Source organism: Marmota marmota, unplaced genomic scaffold (assembly GCF_001458135.2).
Source record: "Marmota marmota marmota unplaced genomic scaffold, marMar, whole genome shotgun sequence".
In the NCBI taxonomy this organism is placed as follows: Eukaryota; Metazoa; Chordata; class Mammalia; order Rodentia; family Sciuridae; genus Marmota; species Marmota marmota.
In genome coordinates this window covers 20,197,601-20,221,435 of record NW_026000249.1, presented here as the reverse complement: position 1 = coordinate 20,221,435, position 23,835 = coordinate 20,197,601, and the positions used below count along the sequence as shown (strand labels likewise).

At 34.8% G+C, this 23,835-nt stretch overlaps 1 protein-coding gene across 1 annotated transcript in view; it reads left to right on the top strand.

Annotated features, from left to right (window-relative positions):
* The window catches only part of Dmd (dystrophin), a 1,737,386-nt gene that overhangs the window by 1,138,335 nt on the left and 575,216 nt on the right, over window positions 1–23,835 (top strand). Inside the window, exon 49 of the mRNA XM_048796385.1 lies at window positions 16,099–16,253. Coding sequence (XP_048652342.1) covers window positions 16,099–16,253 — 155 coding nt within the window. The remainder of the gene's footprint in view (window positions 1–16,098; window positions 16,254–23,835) is intronic.

The following is a 23,835-nucleotide window of genomic DNA, read 5'->3' as shown; positions in this document are numbered from 1 at the left end:
ACAGACATGATGTGAAATTGGGGAATTTGACCAGGATTTTCTACCTCATAAATTCTCTTTGAGCCTGTGTGCCTGAGACTGGCAAGAGAGACTGTGGGCTTCATCAGAGTTGAAGAGCTGTGATTGCAGCAGATATCCTCCCTTAAGAATTATCACTGATGACTACCCTGTCACTAATGAGCAAAAATGAAATAGTTTCAAAGACAACCACCAGCATTGTTACACCCTTTTATAATCTAGACTAATCGCCATACCTGAACCTTAAAAAATCACCAAGAATCCTGATGTATTAATGATCCATAATTGCTAATCTTTATATATAATCTCTTCTAGTTCTTATCTACATATATTTTAATTTTCCTAATAACGTAGGTAAAATGTTTAATTTTGATTTGTAAGTTCAGCATTATGGCATAAATTTTATCAAAATTGCTACATAACTTTTAATAATATTTTTAATTTTATAGCATTAAGTCGCATCTTTATTTCCTTACTAGTTTGACATTTTGAAAAACTCTTCATATGGTAAGAAAAAATAGTAGAGAAGAAATAGGAACGATAATAATCCATTCGCATAATAGAAATCAAATCTGAGATGGCATGTGGGAAAAACCTATCTTAAAACCACAGACAGGATAGAAAGAAACTGCAACAGGAGAGTCCTAATTTACCTAACAGAATGCAGATGGCCCATTGTGTCAATTAGTAATGTGTAGGTTCTTAAGAAAAGTCCATATTTATCATTTATTTCTTTGCCATATAATCCTTAAGTTAAAAAAAAAAACATGAATTAGAAAATACTTAATTTTGTCAACCACAAGTCTTCATCTGATCTCCTCTACAGACCTGATACAATAATGTTCTTTTGAGATAGAAAGACAGATGTTAGGGCAAAACATACAAGATTTCCCTCCTAATCAAAATGCCTGCCAACAGGCCATGACAAAATCCCATGAGAGATAGTGCCATTTAGAACTTTGATAAGAGGCAAAAATAGTATGCCATTGATTCCTAAAACTGCCAGCAGTGGTCATCATGGGATTTATTTAATTTGGCAGAATCTTGGTTGAGTTCACAACCCATTCCCTAGGATATTAAGATTGGTCCAAACTTGGCAATGAATTCTTTGGAAAAATTATTTCTTCATCATAATTTTAAACTTTCGTTTCCAGTGTCAAGAGAGATTTGCCCAGGCTCAGAGTTTTCATTTATTTTTCTCCTTTCAGCTTTTGAAAGAGAAATTCCTTTTTTGTCTGCTTTGTGATTGCTTTTGTGTCAAATTCAGCATAAAAGCTTTTCAAACATGACGGCATTAACTGTTTTCTGCTTGGCTGAACTAAGAGTACATGAATTCAATAGAGAAGTGAAGTCTTGTTTGAGCCTAGCCGATTTGGCTATATAATACTTAAAACTATTTGAAGCAAGAAATCCAATAATTTTCAAATTATTAAATAAACATTTCCAAGGCTGAAAAATCTCTGTTTTGAAGACATTTTTTAGGGAATCAGAACTTAGATATATTGTAATCAAATAATTAATTTTCAAACTAGAACTGTTATATATAGTATGTTGGCTATTTGAGGATCTCAAATTATTTTACTAGAAAAGAAAGTAATCAGGGGGAATTTTTTTTTCAAAAATGGAAGTAAAGCCTTGAATTTTTAATTATTTGTGGAGGGATGGATGGTATTATATGATATCCTATCTGCCTTAAAGACAGGTACAATTGTGGAAGCTTAATTATTGTTTTGTAGATTTTGTTTATTTTTTTTACACTTACACAAAATTAAATCAGCAAGTTGACCCACATTAGTAGTTTGAGGTTTGGATTTCTTGTACAATAATAGCAAACATCAGAAATCTTGCTAGGACCTATCATTTCTTTATGCGTTTTTAAATTCCCTTTTGCTTTTCCCTAAAGCTTCAACATGATTAAAGAGAAAAAATCAATAAGCTAAAACATACTTTAAGAGTATAAGTACTATGGCCGGGGGGCTGTAGCTCAGTGGCAGAGTGCTTGCCTGGTATGTGTGAGGTACTGGGTTTGATCCTTAGCACCACATAAAAATAAAATAAAGGAATTCTGTCCATTTACAAGTACAATTGTTTTTAAAAAATACTAAGGCCAGACATGGTGGCACATGCCTGTAATCCCAGCAGCTTGTGAGATTGAAGTAGGAGGATGGCGAATTCAAAGCCAGCCTCAGTAAAAGTGAGGCGCTAAGCAACTCATTGAGACTCTGTCTCTAAATAAAATACAAAATAGGGCTGGGGATGTGGCTCAGTGGTTAAAAGACCCTGAATTCAATCCCCAATAACGGCCCCCACCACCAAAAAAAAGAGTAAAAGTACTACGAAGCTATTAAATTTCTCAAGGTATACAAGGAGAGCACATTCTACATCACTGGTAGAGCATAAGTAGTAATGGGCTAGTATCCCCCTGGTGCTGCTCTATTGTATAAATATTTAATGGCAAGTCATCATATCTTGTATTACTTTAGGCCTTGATTGTACCATATTTTTCATAGTTTGTTTTTCACAGTTTAACTTATTCAATGCCTGAAAATATGTCACTCTGGAAGTCCACTTGTCCACAACAACAATGAAAATGCTAGCAAATATTGTTAAAATCATCTTTTCTGAACTCTTGACATTAACTAAAGGACTGCCAACAATTTCTAACCTATTAAACTTCAGTAAGAACAGCAACGTTTGAGATTCTTTACCTTGGCCTTTCCCCATCATTTTCTCCCAGCTCTATAGTAGTCTTGAAAGTCAGGAGACTTATATCCATGGAAATTATGAAAATTAGCATCTTTGTATCCACCAGAGAATGTAGACAGGATTGGAGTTCCTCAAAAAGGCCTATTTTATCCCTAGAACATCATCATTATTAGATCTGTCTTGCAGCTTCCTAGAAAAATTCTATGCACAGAACCTTGTCATTATTTGCTCTAATGTATAGCTAACTCCCCAGGCAAAGTTGTACAGCCAGATTGTCCAAATGAATCAGTAGCAATTATTTTACATAGCACCTTCCTTAGGCTGTACTGCTAGTTGAAATAAGCATGTGTTTTGAGAAGAAAAAAAAAAAACTTTAAATGAAGATCTGAACAATTAAATGTCCACAGAGGACATGAATAAGCTCTGACATATTCCTAGGAGATACAAAGACTGTATGCTTGTGTTAACAAATAATTATAAATAAAGAGAGAGAATTTATAAATAACAACCAGATTGAAATTCTGAAGTTGAAAATCACAACTAGAATGAAATTTTCATTAGGGAGTCTCAGAAACAGGATTGAACTGGCTGAATACAGAAGAAATAATCAGCAAACTTGATGAGAGGTCAATAGGGATAATTCAATCTTAGAAACAAAAAGAGAATTAAGAAAATACATGAAACAAGAACTGACAGAATTAAAGGGAGAACAGACAATTCAATAAAAATATTTGGACATTTCTCATTTTTAATAATGAATAGAACATTTAGGCAAATCAACATGGAAACAGAAATATGAAAAACCTATTAACTTACAAGACCTAATAGACATCTATCTATACAACAATCCACCCAATAATAGCAGAATACATATACCTCTCAATTATACAAGAAATGCTTTCCAAAATATACAATATTCTATGCCATACCTCTCAATACATTCACAAGCATTAAAATCATATAATGTAGACTTTTCTAACTACAGTGGAATGAAATTAAAAATCAGTAGAATAAGTTAATTTAAGAGTTTACAGCCAGGCATAGTGGCACACACCTATAATCCCAGTGGCTCAGGAGGCTGAGGCAGGAAGATAAAAAGTTCAAATTCAGCCTCAGCAATTTAGTGAGGCCTTAAGCAACTGTAGTTAAGCACTCCTGGGTTCAATCCCCAGTATCAAAAATGAAAAAGAATTTACAAATGTGATAAAATCATATAACATATACTTAAGTAGCCAAAGGTCAAAGAAGAAAACCAAAAGTAAAAATACTTCAAGAAAGAATAAATAAAAATAAAACATTCAAAAATTTATGAGAGGTAGCTGAAGCAATGCTTAAAATAAAACATGTAACTATATGTACCTATATTTAAAAAGAAGAAAGATATCAAATCAATAGCTTAACCTTTTACCTTAAGAAACTAGAAAAAAGAGAAAAATTAAATCTATAGCAATCAGAAGGTTATAATAAATACTAGAGTTAAATGAAGTAGAGAAAATAAATACAGTAGAGAAAATCAGCAAAACCAAAATGTGGTTATTTGAAAAAATCAACAAAATTGACAGACAACTCTTTAGATACACTAATTTTTGAAAAGAGAAGAATGTCATTCAATGTGGACAGCAACATATGATAATAGAGGCAGAGATTGGAGTGAGAGAGCTGCAAGCCAGAAAAATACCAAGGATAGATGGTCACTGCCAGAAGATAGGGAGAAACAAGGAAGGATACTAAACTACAGTGTTCAATGGGAACGTGGCCTGTTGGAATAGGAGCACAGAGGCTTGATTTTGGATCTTGCTTTCAAAACTCTGAGACTGTAAAATTGTGTTGTTTTGAGGCGCTCAGTTTGTAGCACTTTATTATGGCCGACTTAGGGAACTAATACAGAAGGGGAGTTCCTCAGACTAAAAAAAGGGCAACTATAAAAAATCCATAGCTAACATGGGAATGAAAGTCTGAATGCTTTCCCTTAAGGACAGCAACAAAAAGAAAATACAAATAAAACCACAATGAAATACCACTTTAAACCATTAAGATGGCTAAAGTCAAGAAGCCAGATAATAACAAGTGTTGATGGTATAGAATAACTGGAACCTTCATACATTATTGGTGGGAATTTAAAATTGTGAAAACACTTTGGAAAACTAGCAATTTCCAGAAACATTACACATGGAGTTATTGTATGACATAACCATTCTACTCTCAGGTGTATACTTAAGAAAAATGAAAATATATAGATATAAATCCTTCACTCAAATATCCATGACAGCATTATTTATAATAGCCAAAATGTAGAACCAACCCAAATGTTTTTTGGCTGATAAAAAATGTGGTACTTCCAACAGTGGAATATTTGACAATGAGAAGAAATTAAATGCTATAACATGGCTGAACCTCAAAAACATAAAGCTAATTGACATAAATCAGTCCCAGAGGACCACTGGGAGCAGGGGACAATGGATGGTGAACAGTAACCGTTAATGGCATAGGATTTCTTTCTGGAGTGAAGAAAGTATCCCAGAATTAGGTTGTGTTGATGGTTGTACAACTGTGTGAGTATACTAAAAACCACACAATTTTGTACTTTAAATTGATCAACTTAATAGTTTATGAACTGTATTCAACAAAGTTGCTTTTAAAAGGATATCTTCATGTCATTAAGATTACAAATCTTTTCTTGTTTCTTAAAGTGCAGATGTATAATCCCCTGTAATTAAAAGGCACTGGTATTTGTAAACAATAATACAGTTTACCACCACTTTCTGGAGATCTGTCCTCTGGCAATTCTCTCTGGAGTCATTTCTACCCAACCATTTCCACACCCTCTCAACTAGACTACTCTTAGATGCCTTGGGTAGCTTGATGATTTGTTAATTACAACACTGCTTAAGCCTTTTAATAAAGTCAGCAAATTAAAGAGAGTCCAGATAAAGGGAATGCTTTCCAAAATGTCATAATGAAATTAAGGTAATGAAGCACTTGGAGGACTCTCCTCCCTTCTTTTTGTATAAAACTTATTCCAAAGAAGCTGGAAGAGAAATGGGGCCTGAAAGTAAAGAGGGGGAAATATAAATTGTATGCCATTAGTTTAATTATAAAAATTCATTACATGAAGCCATGTAAGACAGAAAATAATGGAACTCTAATGGGTTGGCCGATAACACATTTACTTGCCTGCTCTCAGCTTGTAGTCATTGTTGAAAGGATAAAAAAGTAACAACGTTGGTATGTAGTCCTCAAAGCAATTGAAAAGATTAATCATTTCCAGTAAGCTGGAAAATGAGGGCCATTTTCTTAAATACTATCCCCTCTATAGAGTGTTACCTTCTGAAACAGAGTTGTTTGGTAATGTTGAGGGTTTAATAGATGAGTCTTGAAGTTAATGGTGGGAGGTTTTACTTTTGAAATAGCTTCCTTACAGATATTTTAACATTTCTATTATAAATCCATAAAGATTTTTATAGGTCATTTTAAGTCACACAAGGAAGAAAGAAATTTGTGTTTCTTTTCCCAGTAAAGATTTATAGAAAGAACATTAATTCAAACTTAGGGCTAAATTATTTAGTGATATTTTTTTATAAACCAAATATATTTTTTCTGCTAACTTTTTTAGGAAATGACTTATTTGTATACAATAATTTTCCAATCATGCAATGGTCATCAAGAAGAGTATTTTATATTCTTCAAAATTCAGTTATAGAAGACCAAATTATTTTTCTTAAATTCCTTTATATTAAAATACATCTCCAACTAGATTGAAGCCCAAATTGAGAATCCATAGAACTGCATTTTTATGTTGCCTATATTACTATGCATCTTTTGTTTCTATTTTCACATTTTTTATTGGTGCATTACACTTGTTCATATTGATGGAATTTGTTGTTACATATTTGTACATGTTCGCAATATAATTTGGCCAATATCACTCCCTACCACTTCCCTCTCCCTCCCCATGACTATGCCATCTTGAACAAGTCCCTTAACTTCCAGAGATTTTGTATTGTCACATGGACAATTGTGAGACTGCATGACAAAAAGAGAGCAAAAGGTTAAAGTGGATGCACAGATGGAAGTTATATATAATGAAGTCCTTCTGATCTGAAGAGAGATTTGAACTTTCTTGTCTTCTATGTACTAGACACACAATGAAAGAGTTTACACAGAGGAGCAACAGAGGTTCTATTTGTGTTACAAAAAGACTAATTAAGCAATTGTATGGAGATGAGAAAGCAAGTTTGGGCACATGCCTATAATCCCAGCGACTCAAGGGTCTGAGGCAATAGAATCGTGAGTTCAAAGCCAGCCTCAGCAACTTATCGAGACCATGTCTCACAAGGAAAAGTAAAAAGGGCTAAGGAGGGGCTGGGCTTATGGTTCAGCAGTAGAATGCTTGCTTAGCACATGCAAGGAGCTGGGTTCAATCCTCAGCAAAAGAAATAAAATAAAGGTATTGTTTCCAACTACAATTAAAAATATTTTTTAAAAGGGATGAGGATGTGGTTCTGTTGTTAAGTCCCCCTGGGTTCAATCCCTGGTACCCAAAAGAAAAAAGGAAAGAAAAGAAAAAAAGGATGAACAAGAGACGAAGGGGACCTAAAATAAGGTAGTAACAATGAAGGTAGAAGATTTGGATATAAGGGAAAATTATGATGTACCTCCTTTAGGGGTGTGATCCCTGCTTCCTTCTTCAGTCCTCCTTCTTCAGCTGAGGATCAATTTACAATCAGAGGGAATATAAAACTGAGCCAGGGACAGAACCATGGAGAACAGTAATATTTAAGGGACAGGTAAAAAAGAAAAACTTGAATCATACAAGGGAACAGAGGAAATCCAAAGAGAAGAAGCCAAGAAAGGAAAAAAAACTTTAAGGAAATGACAGTAGTCAATAGCACCAGCTGCTGCAAATGAATCAAGTAAGTGAGAGCCTAAATCGTTCCACAGGCATTGGCCATTGCAAATTTTAATCCTTTACATATTTTTACTCACCAAAAATGCTACAAGCAGGGCTGGGGGTGTGGCTCAGCAGTAGAGCACTCGCCTCGCATGTGCAAGGCCCTGGGTTTGATCCTCAGCACCATATATAAATAAATTAAATAAAGTTATTGTGTCCAACTACAACTACAAAAAATAAATATTTTTAAAAATGCTGCAAGCACAATTCATAGTAGCCAAATTATGGAGCCAGCCTAGGTGTCTATCAACAGATGAATGGATAAAGAAAAGAAAATGTGTTTATATATATATACACACACAATGAAGTTTTATTCAACCATAAAGAAGAATAAAATTATGACATTTGCTGGTAAATGGATGGAACTGGACAACATCGTGCTAAGTGAAATAAAAATCAAAGGTCAAATTCTTCTCTCATCTGTGGAAGCTAGAGGAAAAAAAACAGAATAAAAAAGGGACCTCACAAAATATAATGAAGATCAATGGAGGAGGGGAAAAGGATTGAGAAGGAGGGTGAAAGGGAGGGCATCGGGAAGTACCCGGGAATGAAACTTATCAAATTATGCTATGTTCATGTATGAATATACCACAATGAATCCTGCTTTTATAGTTATAATGCACTAATTAAAATAATAATAACAGAAGGAAGACCACTAGAGTAGAGGAGGAAGATTAGGGGAAAGGAGCAAGGAAAGGAAAGGGAGGTACTGGGGAACAAGATTGATCAAAGTATGTTATGTGCATATACAAATATATCACAATGAAACCCACTATTATGTATAATTATGCACAAATAAAAAAATCACAAAAACTGCTGCAATGAAATGAAAATATTAGTGTCATACAAGAGTAAGGATGTGTTGCCTTTCCATGAGTTTACAATTTGGGTTGAGTGGCACTTCATGCTTCAGAATTGATTGAGGTGACTGTGCTTCACATGTCATTAATACTCCTCTTGGGATGAGCAGGCTTACACATGGTATGTTTGTCTTATAGGGAAGGGAAGTTCAAAAATGATAGCCTCATTGCACAAACACATTTCAAGCCTGTGCTTGTGTCGCTTCTATTAACTTTTCATTAGGATTAGGCAAAGCAAGTCACATGGTCAAACTCAGGGTTAAATGCAGAAAAGTAAATTCAGTCTTTTGTTGGAGGAACTTCCTAGTTACATAGGAATGATCATGGATACAGGGGAAGGTAAAGAATTAAGGGCTTCAGTGACTTCTATCAGAATAGTTTTAGTGGAATGGCAATGGAAGAAACCTGATTTTGATGAATTTTAGAGTGGCAGAAATGTAACCAAGTTAAGGCAATGAGTGAATATTTACTTTCTGAAGAGTGTGACTGTGGAAGGAAAGAAAATGATAAGAGTCCAGATTTCTTTTTATTTTTTTAAGAGGAGACACTCATATTTGAAGGCTGTAAAGAAGGGCCCTGCAGAGAGGCAAGAAATTGGAACACACATCGAGAGAGAGAGTACATGGAGGAGGATCCCAGAATAGATGGGTGCCCAGATGGTGAAATCAACTTCCAATAGCAAAAGAATCACCTCTTCCTCTGAAACTAGAGAAAAGGATGCAAAATGTAAATTCTGATATTTCATGAAATCAATGCTAGATATATGAAATTACCCCCTGTGTAATTGTATGTAGGATCATTCCCAATGAGATTTCTTTTAGTTCATATCAACAGAGTTCAATTTGGAAACCACACCAGATATTTCAAACAAAAGGAATTTAATATGGAAGACTGGTTCTATGGGTAATGGAGGAGCTAGAAAATATAACAGGAGATAGTGAGGCAATTCTAAATTTAGTAGCTTCAGGAAGCTGTTACCACATCAAGGGCTGGAGGGCCAAGTATTATCAAAGCCCAGAAACCACAACTATCTGGTGCTAACTCAACCACTGTGAAGACTGCTCAGCAAATATCATAGAGGGAGGGATTGACCAGTGGAAAATGGAGACACAAAGGAAACACTGCCCAAATGGAGAGAGCAGGGGAGAAATTCTCTAGTTTCACCATTTATCCTGCTCTTCTATTATTACCAAAAGCTTGGTCCTTGGCCCTGATGTCAATCCAAAAACTAGGACATGGTTTCGAGAAAAAGGAAAAAGAAGTTTTATTGTTTTGCTAGCAAAGGAGAAACACAGGGGACTCCTGCCCCAGAGGCTGTGATTCTGCCCAGGGGGGAACGGGAAGTTTGTTGGGTTTTTTTTTTTTTACTTTTTAAAAAATTATTTATTTAGTTTATGTGGTGCTGAGGATCCAACCCAGGGCTTCACACGTGCTAGGTGAATGCTCTACCACTGAGCCACAACCCCAGCCCAGAACAGGAAGTTTTTAAAGAGGTGATTGTAAAGCTATATTCCACTCATTTTCTATCCAGAGTTGTAATTCACTTGTTAATTTAGGAACTAGTCTTTTCTGAGATCTTCTGGTGCCATCCCCAAAGTCTGGATTACTTCTTTCCTATGGTAGGTGTGTACTCAAGGAAAGATAACTGTCTAGGATGGGGAAGAAAGGTACTCTTGTTTCCCCTGAGATTAAGAAGGGGGAGAGATTATGGAAGAACAGGGAGAGAGGGCGGGGGAAAGAAAAATGGCCTTTTAAAAATAAGTTGTAGTGGCACAGCAGCAAGGGCTATATTCAAAGCATAAACTAGACAACTGTTACAGTATCTCTTGCCAGCATCTCTCATTGGTCTGATCCAATATGCTAGCTAGCAAGAGATCCTGGGAAATTCTGTTCCTCCACAGTACTGAGTAGAGAGTGGACAGAAAATGGATCTGAGTTAATAAATTCTTAGTTGTTAGTTCACAAAGCTAAATTTCCTTAGTTCATATATGCAAACACATTATCCAAGGCAAAATGACAGAAATCCAATATAATACATAGAACTTAGTATCCATAAATATTTTACAATCCTGTTTTATAATTTTCCAAGCAATTTGATTTTGATTTTGACTCCTGAGGCATAGGCAGAGTAACCTCCCACTGTTTTACATCTGACAAAACTGGAACTCAGGAGGTTAATGACTTCCTTAAGATCAAACTGCAAGGAGATGGACAAAGGTGGCTTCTTGGGAAGTTGCCTTTTTCTTACTCTTAACTGCTTTTCATGAAGCTTCTGAGACAGTCATTAAAATTTTTAAAAAGCTAGTTCACCCAGAACAAACATTTATTTCACTTGTAGGTGAATATCCCAAAACACTTTTTATGAGAAAACCTTGCAATAATACTCAACCTTAAAATTGTAATTATATGGTCATGCACTCACTTGTTTTATTTTTTATTGGGCATTATAATTATACATAATAATAGGATTCATTATGCCATACCCATACATGCATATAAGGTAATTTGCTTAAACTGTTTCCCCAGTACCTTCCTTTTTCTGCCCTCCTCCATCCCCCATTCACTTGCTCTACTAATTTCCCTTTTATAATAATTAGTATGTGCTCATACTTCTAAGTTAAAGGGAATCTTTTAGATCTGCTGTATTTATAGACAATGTCTAGTAAACAATGAGCCACTTGCTTTGCATTTAGTATGGACTCACATCATAGTTGTAGTGGCAGAACAGCAAGGGCTATATTCAAAGCATAAAGTGGACAACTGTTACAGTATAGGTTGGATCATTAAAAGTAGTAGTGATAATATTACTAGATTCCTAGGTCAGAGGCCTGACTCTGGGGATCCAATAAATCAGGTCTGGCCACTCACCCCAAAAACCAAGCAGAAAAGATAATGGTGAAAAGCATGAAAGGTGAAGCTAGGCCAAAAAGACAAGAGGACCCACATTCTTAGCCCAGTCTTTGAGGGGTTCACAATGAGGTTTTATAGAAGGGGAAATGAGGGGAAGGGTTAAGGGATTTGAACAGCTAGAAGTTTTTCACAGTCACCAAAGCAGGTGATCTTGATTAAGTGAGGTCTGTCCATCATTATCTCAAGATTGGTCAGGTGGAGCCTTACCCCAGATAAGAAAGTTGCTGTTACCTGGCAGGTAGCTTTCTGTCATCACAAGAGATATAGGTAATCCAAATTTATTCCTGGAATCCAAGGTGACTGGGAACAAAGAGGATGGATGCAAAATGGAAGCAGAGATGACAAGTCTTTAATCCTGCTTTTAGCTACCCATCAGACATTTGCAGGCACAATTGAATAGTGTTAAGTCCTTGTTACAATGATAACAGTAGTAATGATAGCCAATATTTATTTAATTCTTTCAGTATGCCAGACATCTCTGTGTTTTCCCTGAATTTTCTTAGTTAATCTTGATAATCTTCTTTTAAGGTGTCTATTAATATTCTCAATTAACAAATGAGGAAACTAAGGCATAGATAATTAATGTTCCCATGTCATGTGATTACTAATTTATTAAGCCAAAATTCAAACCCAATAGGTTCATTTGATTGCCCAGACTTTTAACTACTTTTTTCTTTTTCCTTTCTTTTCTCGAATGTAGTCAATATACATAAAAAGAATTGTTGCAAATTTTAAAGTGAGATAAGTCAAACATTAAAATAGGAAAAAAACCCTCAAAATTCTTGAAATTGCTTAAGGTTGTCTCATTGTCCACAATTATTTTTTGGCCTAAAATAGTGTGGATAAATACCAAGTACATTGCAGCTGCATCAAGTTAGGTATGGATATGAATATTTCTCTCTTGGTCAGAAATACAATCTTTGGGGAATTTAGCATTTTATGTTCTTCATAGGAAACACACACATATACACCCACAAAGTCATCTTTTTTATAGGCTAGTGCTCACAGTATTTTAAATTTCTTCACACACCATGATCACAACACAAACAATTCCCCATAGAGTACACCATTGTAAATGGAATCCAGAAAGAAAAAAAAGGTTGTGTGTGAAGTCTATTGTATTTTTGAATTTACACTCCTTCTGAGGTCTGGAGTTATCCCAGTAGTAAATTTCACAGTGGTAGGCAAAGCTGGTCAAGGTCATGGTTCCTTGAATGATGCTTGGGTAAAACCCACAGTAGTCAGGATATTACCTTAGAAGGAAGGGAAACCAGTCTGTTCTGGTGAATGTCTTTAAGAAGAGAAAAAAAGAAAGCTTTGGTTGACAACCTTTGTGTTTAGATAAGGGTCTTAGTGCTCTCAATGTTAGTCAAGGTCAGTGAGAGATTTTCTTTTTAATCCCACATCCTCACAAAACTGGGCAGTATTCAGTGACCATTAGTGCTCAGCCAAGATTTTTTTGGTATAAAAATTTTAACTTTTATTGTGAGTACAATTTTAGAGAAAAATACATGGCACATTCATTTTTGCCTTTCAAGAATGTATCAAAAAGTTGTGGTTTGAAATCAAGCTTCGTGTTTTTACTATGACATTGCTAATTTTCTATTTCATTCAGAGGTTTTGGAAAATCCTAGTGTACCTTGCAACTTATACATATAGGTATTTTTATGATCTACAAACTTATTTAAGACTCATTGTCACATTCTCCTATTTAAAAATTTTCAACAGCTTTATTGAAGTATAAGTCATACAGAGAAATATAGTCCATGTTTAATAAAAGTAGATTGATGTGTTTGAAAATATGTATATGCCCATGAAACCATTCAAAGAGTGTATCCTCTTCTATCTAGTCTGCTTAAATAGCAACTCATGAGTGAAGGGTAACATCCAAGATTATTTAACTTGCTTAAGTAAATGATTTTAATTATATACTTATTGCCATTTTTATATGCTTTACCAGGTAAAGTACTGGAGGTTGAAAAGAGATGCTTAACCACTGAACCATATCCCCAGCCCTTTTTATTTTTTATTTTGAGACAGGGTCTTCTTAAATTGCTTAGGTTATCATTAAATTGCAGGACCTAGCCTTGAACTTGTAATGCTCCTGCTTCAGCCTCCCAAATTGCTGGGATTACAGTTGTGCACTGTCACAACTGTCTATAAATCTTTGTTAAAAAGAAGTTTCCTGGGCTGGGATTGTGCCTTTGTGGCAGAGTGCTTGCCTTGCACATATGAGGCACTGGGTTTGATCCTCAGCACCACATAAAAATAAATAAATAAAAGTGTTGTGTCCATCTCTAACTAAATTTTTTCTAAAGAAGTTTCCTTGGGAAACAGTAAACAGGTTATTGGTCACAGTTCTGTGGATATTTATGCTATAGATGATAAAAGCTTATCTTTTAAAATGCAAATACCACCCTCTAGATAATAAGGGTTGATCAGTCTTCCTTGTCTTACTATACATTATTTACACTTTAGGTTTCTGAGGAAGAGAAGGAAAGGAGACATAATTTTGTTCAGAAGGAAATTTTCAGGAAATGCAAGACTTTGAAGGTTATGTAACCTCAGAAGGACTTTTGAATCACTCAGGAATCTGAAAAGTAGAAAATAGGAGCTGTGTAACACACAATAAAGGGAGGAGGAAAGAATAGAGTTCATTAGATTAGACAAGAGGGAATGAAGAGAAGGGGGAGATGGGAAAAGGAAAGAGAGTAAAATGAATTGAACATAACTTTCCTATGCTCATATACACCACCAGTGAAACTCCACATCATGTACAACCACAAAAATTACACATGCTTGTACTACATGTATATATAATAACTCAAAATGCACTCTACTCTCATGTATATATGAAAAGAACAAATAAAGCTTAAAAAAATAAAATAGCAGTTATGGTGCTTCATGTAAGTGTGGAAGGAAAAGAAGTCTTTCCACAGATAAATTTTAGTTGCATTGTAGTAGTAGCAACTGTGCTCTGTGCCATAGAAACTCTTTCTTGCTTTCAACTTTAGTTTCTTGGTTTGATAATCTGGGTCTAAAATGCAGTAAACATTGTCATTTAGTTTAATTCTAAAATGAAATGTTCTAGTTAACTAAGAAATGTCAGATTAAATACATATTTTTAAGGGATAGAAGTCCAATCAAACCCATTGAAACTATACTGAAAGTACCGATGTTAGATTCTTATCATATGAACATCATACTAACACAAGACAACAGCTATGAAAACAAAAAATGATTTCTCTTTTCAGAAACAGCAGTTTTTTTCAGCTTCTGTTTTCCTTCCAATTCATGACTACATTTTTTAGGTTATAACACACAATGTAGATAAAAATTTTGTTGCTTTTTGCACAAGAAAACTGTGTTCCCTTTATAATGATTACTGGGCATATATACTATATATTGGGACTTGCATTAATGTATTATATGCTTTTAACATCTCCTATTGAAATATTAAATTTACCTGGGTTTTTTTATGATTTTGATTTACAAAGATCTTTATTTCATAGTATATTTATCATTTTTAAAAATTTTTATTAAAATAAGTTTTTTAAAGTGAGATTATTGGGTCAGTGGGATTAAGCACTTGTATATCACTTGGAATCTATTGCCTAATTGTCCTAATAGAAACTGTTCCTAGCAACAGTACATAAATGTGCTAATTTTCCCAGTCTTTCTGACTTTGGGTTTGTTTTTTTGTTAATTTAATTGGTGTTAAATTGTATCTCACAGATTTAATACTCTATATTTTATTACTTGAAAGTTAATATTTTCTTTTCTATAAAATCATTTTATTCTGTTCTTTAAATTGCTCATTCTTATTTATCTACCCATGAATCAATAGCTTAATCCACCATATTGAATTTGATATAACTACCTTAACAATATAATATTATCTCAATGTTTAAAAGCCTCCTACTTGCAAAAGTGTTTAATAGAAGTTTCAAGATGATATGCTTCCAGGTACACCTATAATTAATTGGTTGACTTCTTTCTTTGAAATGTTCTTCCAGTAATAAAATGGCTAATTGGACAACACTCAATTGTCAAAGAAAAACAAAGAGAAAAATAGATGATTTTGTTTAGTATGATTCCTATATTTTGATTTTTGTTCTAATTTTAAAGTAAAGTATTTTTAAATATTATAATCCTTCAAAAATTTTTGTTACTAGAATAATGGCACTGTCCTTTTGTCAATATTTCCTGTATGCAGGTTTAGTTGAATACCAGTAGATGGCACTAATTACATAAACAATTCAACAAGTTAATGAAGAGAAGAGAAATGCATGAATTTTTTTTTTCTGTTCAAATTTTGTTATGTGTCACATGCACAACGATTATATAGAAACTTGTTTTTATACTTTGCTCTCTCCTGTGATAAAAACAATTAAGCTCACTTTATTTCCAATTAATTGGTACTAAATTGAAATACTTAAAACTGGTTATTGCTCTAGCTGCTGCATTTGAAAAGTTTTGTCATGAAAAGGAGGTTAGCTTATACTGTCATGGTTTACTAAATCATATAGTAGGTTAAAAACAATCTTGAAGACATATCTAACCTAAGGTTTCAGAAGCTATTTGAAGAAAGTCCACCTATAGATTTCAGAAAAAGAACCTGACGTTCATTCTATTTCCCATATACATCTATAGCAGTTGGCCAAAGACCTCCGTCAATGGCAGATAAACATAGATGTGGCAAATGACTTGGCACTGAAACTTCTCCGGGATTATTCTTCAGATGACACCAGAAAAGTACACATGATAACAGAGAACATCAATGCATCTTGGGCAAATATTCATAAAAGGTAAGAACTACATTATTTCTAAAACTATTATTGGCTATAGTAAAAGGGTGGTAACACTGAATGGACAAAACAGGTTTGTTTTTCCAATCTTGCTAAACTGGAGCTTAGGAGGCTCCAATATGGCAGATGCTGACTCAACTCAATTGACTCAGCCTCCTATTATAATGATGAGAATGAAATGATTTGCCCACAGTCAAAAAGGTAGTGACAGAATCAAGAGAAAACAAGAACAAAATACTGATCTGTAGCTGTAAAAGTCATTTATCAGTCTTCTCTGAGAACTCTATTCAAACAAATACCTTTCTAACCCATCATGGCACATGCTGTGTGTCCCATGCTTAATCTGACAAGTCACTTTGAGCTTCATAATGGTGTTATTGATGTCAAAAATGCCGCTATTGTATCTCACTCCATATCCCCATTGGGAAAATCCGTGTAGGGTATATGACTCATAATTTTCATTTCTCATTATATGTTTATGGAAATTTACAGCTCTTAGAGCACTATCTCCTCAAACTAGGTCCTAGTTTATTAATTTATTAATCCCTAGTGCTTTTCTTGCATTAATACTTATTCCAATCATAAATTAAAACATGAATTATATAATTCATGTTTGTCTTACAAATTAGTCTAAACTCCATGAGGGCTGAGATTGTCTTTCTTTTTTGACACATGCCCAGATCCTAAACCAGGTGACATGATAGGGAGCTAGTAAATATTTGCTAAATGATGGCTCCATTTGCATAATAAAGTGTATACTATGATAAGTGAAGGATAGTTGGGCTCTTGTTTCGAGTTGTGTCAGACAGTAGGCAAAAATAGCACCTTAGCAATGATGAGGACAACAATGGTGAAAGGAAAATTCTAGAAGAAAACATGAATTACTGAAAAGTCAGTTAGGTAGTCTTTATTAAAAAGGAAAATCCTACCAAAAGGAAAACTCAGATTTTAAACAAAGGAGCAGGAAGTCTGAGGAGTAATGAACTGTTGATACATGAAAATAAAAAGCCAAGTAAACCTTGAAACTGAGTGAAAGTAAAGTACTCCTGTGATGCTTGATTTAAGCTGGTGACCCTAGAGAATAGAGTAGCTCTAGTCCTGAGTTCCAGACAATGGATGTCCAGATGACCATTAAAAAGAAAATGCAACCTAAAGTTGAGGAGCTGGGGTCTTATCAAAAAGACCCTGGTGGGGAAAGGGCAAACTTCAATAGAGAACTGATATTTGGGGAGAAAAATCTATCAGTGTAGATGGCAAGGTTTGGACATTCTTCTCCAAATAAAAATCTGCTATTTGTTCAGCAAAACAAAGGCAGATTAGACTTGGGAAGAATTATCCATATGAAATCAATTGGTTATCATAGAGTCAATCATTAGATCTCAAAGGAAAATACCTGCTTCTCAAACAGAAGCTTATTTGGGAAAGTACATTAAGATGATAAATTAATTTGGAGAGTTTAGATATGTAAATTAAGAAAGAGTAAACAAAAGTGCTTATTTATAGTGCAAAACTAGAGTTTCGAGGGACTGAACAATTCCATCTGCTCTACTCTTTCTGGAATATCCCTCTCTCCATATTCTCATGCTGCATAATGTCCTAAGCAAAACTCTAAGATCTTTGATCACTTTATTAAGATCTTTGAATTATCTGGGGGAAGGAATTCCAGTTTGTTTTTTTGGCTTTGTCCCTAAAACACTATCAGCTAAGGAAGATATAGAGTTACTTCTCCATAGGTAGAATAAATGAGACTTAAGAAGCCAACTTACCTTTTTACATGGCCCATACAGAATCTGCAATTCACCAAGCTACTTTTGACTCATTCCTGTATAATTCTTCCCCATTCTTTACTCACTTCATATATACTCTTTGTGAAATTCATGCACTTGTGTATTTTCAGTCCACTGATGACTACCCATCTGTATTTCCAGCTAAGAATGCTCTTTTGAGTATTAAACTGTATATTCTATCACTGCCTTTCCATTTTAATTTCCCACAGGAGTTTCAAATTGATTAGATCCAAAGCTAAACTCATCTATGCCCTCACTCAACCTTTTTCTCTAAATGCAACCAACTTCTCTTCCTATGTTCCCTATCCAGTGAACATTAACACAACCCATCTGGTTGTTCAATTTGGAAAACTAACAGAGTTGTGCTTACCACTTCCTTCTATAACTCCCATAGCTAAACTACAGTACAGCCATTTACTACCTAAATAGCCTTCAAATCCAGTCACTTCTTTCCATCCCTACTCCTCTACTGTGATATTAGGCCTGAACAATCACATCATTTATTTTACTAGTTTTTCTTCCTCTAATCTTTCAACTTTCTGCCCATTATCTACATAGGCTCCAGGATGATTTTTTTCTAAATACAGTATATTCATGTAGACCACCCTCCTCCCACTTCTAAAGCAATTCATAGCTTAACCATTACCTTTCAACATAGTCCACACTCCTTTAAATGGTTTTAAAGTCTTGTGTGATTTGGCCTTTCCTGACAACTGAGCCTAATTTCCTGTCTTCCTTGGATCTTCCCCCTCCTTCTGTCATGTACATTAAGTAACAAGAGAGCTGTTTTCATTTCCTCTTCACTATGTTCTGTCTTCTATATGGCCTGCTGAGTTAGTACATATATCATTTCTCTTCATTGTCTGCTTAAATTCTATTCATTTTCCAGGTCTCAGTTTTAATGCTAATTCCTCCAGAAAACCTTCTTTATCAACCCTAAAAACTCATGCTCTTCTGGTGCACTGTTATGTTTATCTCACTACATTACACCGAAGTGTTTACTGTTCTTTGTCTCTTATGAGAATGTTGGTTCTGTATGCATAAGTACATTGGCTGCTTATCCACCATCATATAACCTGGCACTTAGCATGCACATAGTAACTACTCCCTAAATATTTTTTGATTGGATAGGTAAATGAACAAACAACAAATAACTATTAGTGTTCTACTGTATCAAAAACTCAACACAGAGAAAATCATATCTAGTAGGATTGCTTTTCAGTTCTGAGTCACCAAAAAACTTCAGTAGCTTATTAAACAGAGGTCTTTTAGTCTCCCATAATGAGAAGTTCAGAGGTAGGAAGATATTGACATGGATTCAGTAACTCAGCAATGTCAGTCCTGATGTCTCTATGTTCTTCCTAGCAGAACACGTACATCCCACAGGAAGAAACAGTAGTAGAAGGGACAGCTCTTGTATCATGGAAGCAAAGTCTTTCTCAGAAACTTTAGTTCCAGAACTGTGTTGCAAAATCATTGCTTATGTCTGGGATTGGGGTGGCCTCTATCAATAGAGAATGACTTCTACAAAGAGCATGGAAACAAACTGGCACACTGTAGCTGGGCTGTATTAAGTTCCCTGGGAAAAATAATAACCACCCAAATCATTGACTGGTAGAGTAGGATTATAGTAAAAATGGGCCATGTGGACTTGAATGTTGCTCTGGTCAGTGTGAGATCATGAGGGAAGTTGCATTCTTTATAGGCTACTGATACTTTACATTAGAAATTCACATTCTGTGTTTGCTATGTGTGTCCATTTTATAAATTAAAACATATTATGCTTTGTCTACAGCTTCTCTTATTTTACATTCTTATAGGCTCTATGCTAGATAAAGAATAAGAAAATTGTTTATATGATCTTTTGCATTTTGATCTATTTAATATCTTGCCCAGCTGAACCTAGAAGGGAATTAAAATCATCATCCTTTATATTTGTGCTGTCCAATAGGATAGCCATATGTCACATGTGGCAATCTAATTATGTTTAAATAAAATTTAAAATTCAATTTCTCAGCCAGGCATGGTGGCACATCCTATAATCCCAGAGTCTTGGGAGGCTGAGGCAGGAGGATAGCAAGTTCAAAGCCAGCCTCAGCAAAAGTGAGGCTCTAAGCAACTCAGTGAGACCCTGTCTTTAAAGAAAATACAAAATAGGGCTGGGGATGTGGTTCAGTGGTCAAATGCCCCTGAGTTCAATCCCCAATACCAAAAAAAATTAATTTTTCTCTCGTTAGCTACCTTTTGAGTGCTTAAGAGCCATATGTAACTTCCCTATCTGACCATTGAACACTAATGTGTTTCCTATACTGAAACTGAAAATCATGTGGATAAACCTATGCAAAATTTTTGTATATTTAGAACACTATTTAAAGCAATAAAATCTTCAATTCAGTTTCAAATTGTTCAGTTTTAAATAAGATAAATGTTACCTGGAAGAACTTTATTTTGCTATCATTTGCCGGCAGGTTGTTGTTTCAACACATAAACAAAAGCTAAAATAATGTTTACTTCAGAACTTTTGTTCTGAATATAAATGATAGATGTAGGAAAATATTTTGCTTTTCTGATCACATTCCATATAGAGTTCTTGTTAACATATAAAGTAAAATATGTGGGCCTCTGCAAATTCATTCCTTTCTTTTCTGTCTCTGTGAATAGATATGGATTTGTGAATAAGATAATATTAGATGTGATATTATAAATTATTGTGAGAGACCTCTAAGGATTAGATTTCAAGGACTGCCATCTGGCTGATGACTTTATGATGACACTGTCATGAGATTTGATTTCCTTATTTCTATTCCAAGATCACTCTTTAAACAAGAAATGAGCATTAACTCTGAATTATTTGCCTATATCTGTATGAGGACTTCCACAACGTCTAACTGGGCAGGTCAAAGTTCATTAAGTAGAGGCCTGGTCCTAGCATGAGACGTTTCAACATGGAAGGAAGCTCCTTACCTAAAGCCCTAGATACCAGAAAAATTCCTATAGATTCTAAGAAAAATTTAGCATTTATGTGTTTATACATGTATATTTACATGCAAATATGGACATGTGTGTATGCATATCAAATACAATCACATGGTATACTATTCCTTAAAATAATATCATAGTATCCTTCTGTCCTTCCTAATAACACATTTTTAGGTTTTAATGATCACAATTAATAAATGATAATCTGAAAAAAATATGGCCTGGGATCTCTATCTTTGGCAACCTTGAAGGCACTTATAAGTCACTTTTTGCTTCTCTATACCTAGCTTTTTTCTCCTCATCTTTGCCTTAGAGAAAGAAGAAAAGGGAAGAAATGAGCCCTATTATATAGGCAGCAAAAAGCCACGTTAGCTCAACAATGCGTCTTTTTTCACATTCTCCAACATGTTCCTTTAAGTAACTATACTCCTTTCTTTCTATGGAATCTTGGATTTCTTCTTTATTCTAGCTCCTCTCCTCCAGTCAATATCCTCAAGTCTTCCTCATTCTACAAGAACTTTCCTAGAACACCCACCTTCTTTTCCATCCTTTTTTTTTTTTTTTTGGTGTTGAGGATTAAACCCAGGGCCTTGCACTTTCAAGGCAAGCACTCTACCAACTGAGCTACATCCCCAGCCCTCCATCCAGTTTTTTGAAGCACTAAATGATTTTACTATATCCTATTCTTCAGCTCCTTATTATTCTTTGACCCACTTTAATTTTGCTTCCTAGGCATAACCACTTTACTGAAAACAAGAACTTGGTTAAGATCTTGCATGACTTTGTAATATCTAATTGCCCTATTTTTATTTACCCATATACTTGACTGTATTTTAACATTGATACTGTTAATTAACTTTACTAGCTGAAACTCTCCCTTCTTTGGTTCCCAGAACAATATTATCTTGTAGCTCTCCTATTTCTCTAATCATTTAAGTGTGAAGTACTTAGCACAATGCCTAGCACACAGTAAAGTTCACGAAATGTTATCTATTATCAATATCATAAGAATTAATTCACTCACTGAAAATATTTTTGTGCTAATTGCATGCTAAGTAGGCTTAGTTTTTGGTACTGGGATAATAGCAGTGAAAAATCCCTATCTCATGAAATTTAAAGGAGAAGATGGGGGACAGAGGCTAACAAATGTTGTGGTCAATAGTAGGGTGACTATTATTAATAAAAAATAATCCCTCTATATCTAAAATAGCTTAAAAAAGAGGATTTTGAATGTACACACATTACAGAAATGATGAAAGTTTAATGTGATAGATATGCTAATTATCCTGACTTAATCATTAGCCAATGTCAATATAAATCAAAGCATCATACTGTACCTCATACATATGTACAATTATGTCACTCAAAAAATAAGAATAACTTTTTAAAAATTAAAAAATAATTGTAATAACCAGAAAAGGCTCACTAAAAGGGCAACAATTAAGCAAAATCTAAAGGACCTGGGAATGGGAGCTATATGGATAATTGGAAGAAAGGCAATGTAGGGGGAGTCCTAGTAAGTAGAAATCCCCTGAGGGAGGAGTGTGCTTGGCACATTAGAGGAAGCTGAAGGAGACCACTTGGCAGGAAAGGATTTAGTAAGCAGGAATGTAATAGCTAATGAATTTGGAGAGGTAATAATAATCTGATTATACTGGGCCTTTGGGCCCATCTAAGGACTTTACCTTTTACTTTGAATGAAAAGAACATCATTGGAGGGTTTTGAGCAGAGGAGTGGGCATGTTTTGACTTATCTGGCTCCTCTATTATAATTGACTAAAGGGAAGTTGTGAGACCATTAGGAAGCTGTTGTGACAATTCAATCAAGAGATGACTGTGGCTTAGATCAAAATGGGAAAGGTGAATGTGGTGAGAAGGAGTTGGATTCTATTACAGTTTGAGTACAAAGCCATTAACGTTTTATAATAGATTGGATTTGGGGGTGAGATAAAGAGAGGATTCAAGGAAGATTCCATAGTTTTAGCCTCAGCAACTGGAAGAAGGGGGAGACCCATACTGTGATGGGAAGTCCACAAGAGCAAAATGCATTATAAGGAAGATATAGACTCTTAGAAGTGTAATGGATATCTAGATATATACATCTTAAGTTCTGGGCTATGACTCAGGATACAAATTTGGGAATTGTGACAATAATCAGTGTAGCTTCTTTCTCTTCCTTTCAACCTTAAATGTTGGTGATCTTTTCTTAATTCTGCCTTCTCTTTCTTTCCACATTTTTCAAGTAACTATGTCTATCGGTTTCAACTATCTTTATGAGACTCCTCAATCTTTATGATTATCTTAATCCCTTCTCCTGATCTCCCACACTCTATCTTCAGCCACCAGCCATACATCTCCACCTATATTTTCTACTACAGGTTCCAAGAAGTCTGAAGTAGAATACATTATCTGCCCCTAAAATAATGCTAGATTTCCCTGGGTTTCAGTAGGTTTAACTCTCTAACTTGATTGTTTCTAAAATTGGAAATCTAACAATTGCCTTCTAACCTTCCATTCCTCTTTCCTAATCAACTGACACATGTATTAAACAGGGTTCCAAAATTCTGTGAATTCTATTTCAAAAGCTAAGCCTTTTATTCATCCCAGTTGTCACCTCATCCCAAAGCCTCTTTATCTTTTGCCTGGGAAATTGTGTCCAACTTTTCTCAGTGCTCCTAGCCATCAAGTCACTATATTTATCTGATCTTCATACTGGCCCCAGAATTCTTTTCCTTAAAACACTTTCTAATGTTCCTGGCTTTCCTTTGTTCCCCCTCCTGATACCTGATGGATATTTCAATATGTGATGTATTACC